This window comes from Labrus mixtus, chromosome 23 (assembly GCF_963584025.1).
Source record: "Labrus mixtus chromosome 23, fLabMix1.1, whole genome shotgun sequence".
NCBI classification, from domain to species: domain Eukaryota; kingdom Metazoa; phylum Chordata; class Actinopteri; order Labriformes; family Labridae; genus Labrus; species Labrus mixtus.
The window spans coordinates 21,488,426-21,495,579 of record NC_083634.1 but is presented as its reverse complement, the minus strand read 5'-3'; the positions used below and the strand labels follow the sequence as shown (position 1 = coordinate 21,495,579).

Sequence of the window (7,154 nt, the reverse complement as noted above, 5' to 3'; positions counted from 1 at the left end):
GTCAGGTGGGGTTTGAATCAAACTTTATTCATAAAGTCACACGGGGACAGTCAGGTGGGGGTTTGAATCAAACTTTATTCATAAAGTCACACGGGGACAGTCAGGTGGGGTTTGAATCAGTCAAACTTTATTCATAAAGTCACACGAGGACAGTCAGGTGGAGGTTTGAATCAGTCAAACTTTATTTATAAAGTCACACGAGGACAGTCAGGTGGGGTTTGAATCAAACTTTATTTATAAAGTCACACGAGGACAGTCAGGTGGGGTTTGAATCAAATTTTATTTATAAAGTCACACGGGGACAGTCAGGTGGAGGTTTGAATCAAACTTTATTCATAAAGTCACACGGGGACAGTCAGGTGGAGGTTTGAATCAAACTTTATTCATAAAGTCACACGGGGACAGTCAGGTGGAGGTTTGAATCAAACTTTATTCATAAAGTCACGGGGACAGTCAGGTGGAGGTTTGAATCAAACTTTATTCATAAAGTCACGGGGACAGTCAGGTGGAGGTTTGAATCAAACTTTATTTATAAAGTCACGGGGACAGTCAGGTGGGGTTTGAATCAAACTTTATTTATAAAGTCACACGGGGACAGTCAGGTGGAGGTTTGAATCAAACTTTATTTATAAAGTCACACGGGACAGTCAGGTGGAGGTTTGAATCCAACTTTATTCATAAAGTCACACGAGGACAGTCAGGTGGAGGTTTGAATCAAACTTTATGAATAAAGTCACACGAGGACAGTCAGGTGGAGGTTTGAATCAAACTTTATTTATAAAGTCACACGGGGACAGTCAGGTGGAGGTTTGAATCAAACTTTATTCATAAAGTCACACGGGGACAGTCAGGTGGAGGTTTGAATCAAACTTTATTCATAAAGTCACACGGGGACAGTCAGGTGGAGGTTTGAATCAAACTTTATTCATAAAGTCACGGGGACAGTCAGGTGGAGGTTTGAATCAAACTTTATTCATAAAGTCACACGAGGACAGTCAGGTGGAGGTTTGAATCAAACTTTATTCATAAAGTCACGGGGACAGTCAGGTGGGGTTTGAATCAAACTTTATTTATAAAGTCACACGGGGACAGTCAGGTGGAGGTTTGAATCAAACTTTATTTATAAAGTCACACGGGACAGTCAGGTGGAGGTTTGAATCCAACTTTATTCATAAAGTCACACGAGGACAGTCAGGTGGAGGTTTGAATCAAACTTTATGAATAAAGTCACACGGGGACAGTCAGGTGGAGGTTTGAATCAAACTTTATTTATAAAGTCACACGGGGACAGTCAGGTGGAGGTTTGAATCAAACTTTATTCATAAAGTCACACGGGGACAGTCAGGTGGAGGTTTGAATCAAACTTTATTCATAAAGTCACACGGGGACAGTCAGGTGGAGGTTTGAATCAAACTTTATTCATAAAGTCACACGGGGACAGTCAGGTGGAGGTTTGAATCAAACTTTATTCATAAAGTCACACGGGGACAGTCAGGTGGAGGTTTGAATCAAACTTTATTCATAAAGTCACACGAGGACAGTCAGGTGGAGGTTTGAATCAAACTTTATTTATAAAGTCACACGGGGACAGTCAGGTGGAGGTTTGAATCAAACTTTATTCATAAAGTCACGGGGACAGTCAGGTGGAGGTTTGAATCAAACTTTATTCATAAAGTCACACGGGGACAGTCAGGTGGAGGTTTGAATCAAACTTTATTCATAAAGTCACACGGGGACAGTCAGGTGGAGGTTTGAATCCAACTTTATTCATAAAGTCACACGGGGACAGTCAGGTGGAGGTTTGAATCAAACTTTATTCATAAAGTCACACGAGGACAGTCAGGTGGAGGTTTGAATCAAACTTTATTTATAAAGTCACACGGGGACAGTCAGGTGGAGGTTTGAATCAAACTTTATTCATAAAGTCACACGGGGACAGTCAGGTGGAGGTTTGAATCAAACTTTATTCATAAAGTCACACGGGGACAGTCAGGTGGAGGTTTGAATCAAACTTTATTCATAAAGTCACACGGGGACAGTCAGGTGGAGGTTTGAATCAAACTTTATTCATAAAGTCACACGGGGACAGTCAGGTGGAGGTTTGAATCAAACTTTATTCATAAAGTCACACGGGGACAGTCAGGTGGAGGTTTGAATCAAACTTTATTCATAAAGTCACGGGGACAGTCAGGTGGAGGTTTGAATCAAACTTTATTCATAAAGTCACACGAGGACAGTCAGGTGGAGGTTTGAATCAAACTTTATTCATAAAGTCACACGAGGACAGTCAGGTGGAGGTTTGAATCAAACTTTGTTCATAAAGTCACACGGGGACAGTCAGGTGGAGGTTTGAATCAAACTTTATGAATAAAGTCACACGGGGACAGTCAGGTGGAGGTTTGAATCAAACTTTATTCATAAAGTCACACGGGGACAGTCAGGTGGAGGTTTGAATCAAACTTTATTCATAAAGTCACACGGGGACAGTCAGGTGGAGGTTTGAATCAAACTTTATTCATAAAGTCACACGGGGACAGTCAGGTGGAGGTTTGAATCAAACTTTATTCATAAAGTCACACGGGGACAGTCAGGTGGAGGTTTGAATCAAACTTTATTCATAAAGTCACACGAGGACAGTCAGGTGGAGGTTTGAATCAAACTTTATTCATAAAGTCACACGGGGACAGTCAGGTGGAGGTTTGAATCAAACTTTATTCATAAAGTCACACGGGGACAGTCAGGTGGAGGTTTGAATCAAACTTTATTCATAAAGTCACACGGGGACAGTCAGGTGGAGGTTTGAATCAAACTTTATTCATAAAGTCACACGGGGACAGTCAGGTGGAGGTTTGAATCAAACTTTATTCATAAAGTCACACGGGGACAGTCAGGTGGAGGTTTGAATCAAACTTTATTCATAAAGTCACACGGGGACAGTCAGGTGGAGGTTTGAATCAAACTTTATTCATAAAGTCACACGGGGACAGACAGGTGGAGGTTTGAATCAAACTTTATTCATAAAGTCACACGAGGACAGTCAGGTGGAGGTTTGAATCTAACTTTATTTATAAAGTCACACGGGGACAGTCAGGTGGAGGTTTGAATCAAACTTTATTCATAAAGTCACACGAGGACAGTCAGGTGGAGGTTTGAAGTTATTTGAATATATAAACTTTATTACATTCTGTTAATGATGAATCTCTGATCAGATGTTTCCACACCTGGAATGTGAGCTGTGTTTTTATTAGTTGAATTAGATTAATAAAATAAAATGAAACATCTGGAAACGCCTCCTCAGTCTGTGTGTGGACCAGGTGAAGTCGCGCTCTGATTGGACGAGCACAGCTGCTCTCTGTCAGTGGGCGGGGACAGGAAATACGGGAGGTGTGTTTTCACTGACGGGTCTGTTCAGGAAGAAGAGAGCGGAGGATCGGTGTCTCCAGAATCCTGCTGGATCCACCGAACCGGGGTCTCAATCCGACGCTTATGAACCCGGAAGTAACCGTTGAACATCTGTTTGCGCGCAGCTGGTCGGAGCACAGACATGAGACTGTGGTGGTCCTGATAGAGGAGGAATCAGCGGACCTGAGGGAGGACGGGCACCGGGATCAGACATGGCCCACGTCGGCAACAGAGCGAGCGCGGAGGAGGAGGTGCGACTCACCGACACACACACACACACACACACACACACACACACACACACACACACACACACACACACACACACACCGCCAGCTGCTGGCACACATCTGTCCTCTCTCTCTTTTCTTATTCTGCAAGTAAACTCCTGTTTGTCTCTTTGCACACACACACACACACACACACACACACACACACACACACACGTACACACACACACACACACACACTGATGTGTTCAGGTCTCGATCCTCTCACAACAAAACGTTTCTGATGGTTTTCTGCAATGTTGACAGTTTTCACTTCCTGTCATTTGAAATGGATTTATTGTTCTTGTTCAGTGTGTCATGTAGACTGTTATCAGGTGATGTTTGAAATGTTTAAAATGTTTGAAATGTTTTAAAGGACTCTAGTCTCTATCCTCTCGTGTATGAGGGACAAAAAATGACTAAAGTATAAATAAATAAATAAATAAATGTTGGGAGAAATGCATACAATAATGTATAAATATATAAATACATATTAAAATGCTGAAAACAATACCTCAATGAATAAATAATAAATACACTTTGTTAATGAAAAAGGCTATTTATATACAGTATGTATGTATTTATTCATTTATTAGTGTATTTCTACAGTTATATATGTATCAACATTTACACATTCATTGAGTTATTAATTTATTTCTGTATTTTTACATTTACACATCTATTTATTTCTGTGTCCAGGTCGTAAGATGAAAAGTATATATGTAAATTTGCTTCTGTCTGTTTTTCAAAATTGACCAATCCTACTTCAGTAATGTTAGGACGGCCCACTTAATTTACATATTTACTTTTCCTTGTAGAACATGGACACAGAAATATATAAATAAATATATATTTATTTATTTATATATTTATTGATGCATTTATTTATTCATTTATTTATTTATTTATTTATTTATTTATTTATACTTTAGTCATTTTTTGTCCCTCATACTCGTGTTGATGATGTTTTTGTGCAGTTTTATTGTTCACGACTTCCTGCAGATTTTGATGTTTATTCATTTCTGTAAATATTTTCTTGTTTTCATTGAAGCAGCCAATCAGCTGATCGCTCTCTCAATGTTTCAAAAACAAAACTTTTTTTAAAAGATTCATTCTTCAATCTTTTTGTGCAATGAAGACAGCGTTCACGACTTGACCTGACATGCATCAAACGGCCGAGGTTGGATTTGAACCCACGTCCCGCTGCAATGAGGACAGTAGCCGCTGTACATCACCACTAGGCCATCCTGCACCCCGTAACGGGACATTACCGATGCATTCATGACTTCCTGTTTTCAAGGATCGGCTTATTTCCCAGTTTGGGATAGTTCTTGTTTTCAATGATCAAAAATGGCGTTCAGACTCCTCCACGCCGTGACCGTTTAAGATCCCGACCGATGAGTCGTCCAGCCGATATATCGTATCCAGGGACGATCGCTGTCGGCTCATTTGATCTCCGATATGCAGCGACATCACTCGATGAAATCACCCGTCAGAGAGCATTTCATTTGAGTTTCATTATTTAAACTAGAAGTTCAAGACTCCAGCGCCCCCTGCAGGAACAGAGGGGCGACCTCACTCTGCCACTCCTCTCTCTCTCTGTAGATCTATGATGTGTAGATCTATGAGGTGTAGATCTGTGATGTGTAGATCTATGATGTGTAGATCTGTGATGTGTAGATCTGTGATGTGTAGATCTATGAGGTGTAGATCTGTGATGTGTAGATCTGTGATGTGTAGATCTATGAGGTGTAGATCTGTGATGTGTAGATCTGTGATGTGTAGATCTGAGGTGTAGATCTGTGATGTGTAGATCTGTGAGGTGTAGATCTGTGATGTGTAGATCTGTGATGTGTAGATCTGTGATGTGTAGATCTATGAGGTGTAGATCTGTGATGTGTAGATCTGTGATGTGTAGATCTATGAGGTGTAGATCTATGAGGTGTAGATCTGTGATGTGTAGATCTATGAGGTGTAGATCTGTGATGTGTAGATCTGTGATGTGTAGCTCTATGATGTGTAGATCTGTGATGTGTAGATCTATGAGGTGTAGATCTGTGATGTGTAGATCTATGAGGTGCAGATCTGTGAGGTGTAGATCTGTGAGGTGTAGATCTATGAGGTGCAGATCTATGAGGTGTAGATCTGTGAGGTGTAGATCTATGAGGTGTAGATCTGTGATGTGTAGATCTATGAGGTGTAGATCTGTGATGTGTAGATCTGTGATGTGTAGATCTATGAGGTGTAGATCTATGAGGTGTAGATCTGTGATGTGTAGATCTATGAGGTGTAGATCTGTGATGTGTAGATCTGTGATGTGTAGCTCTATGATGTGTCCAGAGGTTCTGAAGGTCCTCATGGAAGAAGTTTAATTCCAGAGAAACACAAACAGAGAAACTTCAGGATCAGTTCATTCAGTCCAGCTCGAGGCGTGCGGCGTGCGGCGCTCTGAAACAGACCTCGCAGAGCGATGTGGCGATGTGCAAACAGTCATTGATTAGTTAGTGATGACTGGCTAATGGGGGTCACACCTCGCCCGTTAACCTCGCCGTACAAACGCTCGTCTGTCAGCCTCTAAGTCATCATGTTACGGAGGGACTCAGCTGACAGAGGACGGTTGTCATGACAACGCAACAATGACCCACACAAACACTGATCCACGTCTGGACCAGCTGAGACCAGGCAGGTATGAACAGAATGTAAAGACCCCCCCCCCCCCCTTAATCCTGCTCTACATTCACACAGCTCGCCATTGTTGGCGTCTCACCTCGCCAAAACCGAAACCGCGAGAAAGAAGTGTGTGCTGCTTCAGGACTTTCTAAAAGGACGAGAACTGGAATACCGAGGTCATGACCAGCACGCCAAACAACACTGCGTTATGAAGCGTGCAGAGACGAGTCCTTGTAACCAGCACTGAGACCTCCTCCTCTGAGACCTCCTGCCCTGAGACCTCATGCTCTGAGACCTCATGCTCTGAGACCTCATGCTCTGAGACCTCATGCTCTGAGACATCCTGCTCTGAGACCTCATGCTCTGAGACCTCATGCTCTGAGACATCCTGCTCTGAGACATCCTGCTCTGAGACATCCTGCTCTGAGACCTCATGCTCTGAGACATCCTGCTCTGAGACATCCTGCTCTGAGACCTCATGCTCTGAGACCTCCTGCTCTGAGACATCCTGCTCTGAGACATCCTGCTCTGAGACCTCATGCTCTGAGACATCCTGCTCTGAGACATCCTGCTCTGAGACATCCTGCTCTGAGACCTCATGCTCTGAGACCTCATGCTCTGAGACCTCCTGCTCTGAGACCTCCTGCCCTGAGTCCTCCTGCTCTGAGACCTCCTGCTCTGAGACTTCCTGCTCTGAGTCCTCCTTCTCTGAGACCTCCTGCTCTGAGACCTCCTGCTCTGAGACCTCCTGCCCTGAGTCCTCCTGCTCTGAGACCTCCTGCTCTGAGACTTCCTGCCCTGAGACCTCCTGCT

General features: G+C 42.9%; 2 protein-coding genes across 2 annotated transcripts in view; both read left to right on the top strand.

Moving 5' to 3' along the window:
* The window catches only part of LOC132958963 (hepatoma-derived growth factor-related protein 3-like), a 7,109-nt gene extending 3,600 nt beyond the window's left edge, over window positions 1-3,509 (top strand). Inside the window, exon 8 of the mRNA XM_061032040.1 lies at window positions 3,413-3,509. Coding sequence (XP_060888023.1) covers window positions 3,413-3,509 — 97 coding nt within the window. The remainder of the gene's footprint in view (window positions 1-3,412) is intronic.
* LOC132958195 (tetratricopeptide repeat protein 39B) overlaps window positions 3,350-7,154 on the top strand; it is a 19,462-nt gene continuing 15,657 nt past the window's right edge. Inside the window, exon 1 of the mRNA XM_061030874.1 lies at window positions 3,350-3,653. Within this exon, the coding sequence (XP_060886857.1) occupies window positions 3,615-3,653 (39 nt within the window). The 5' untranslated portion in view covers window positions 3,350-3,614. The remainder of the gene's footprint in view (window positions 3,654-7,154) is intronic.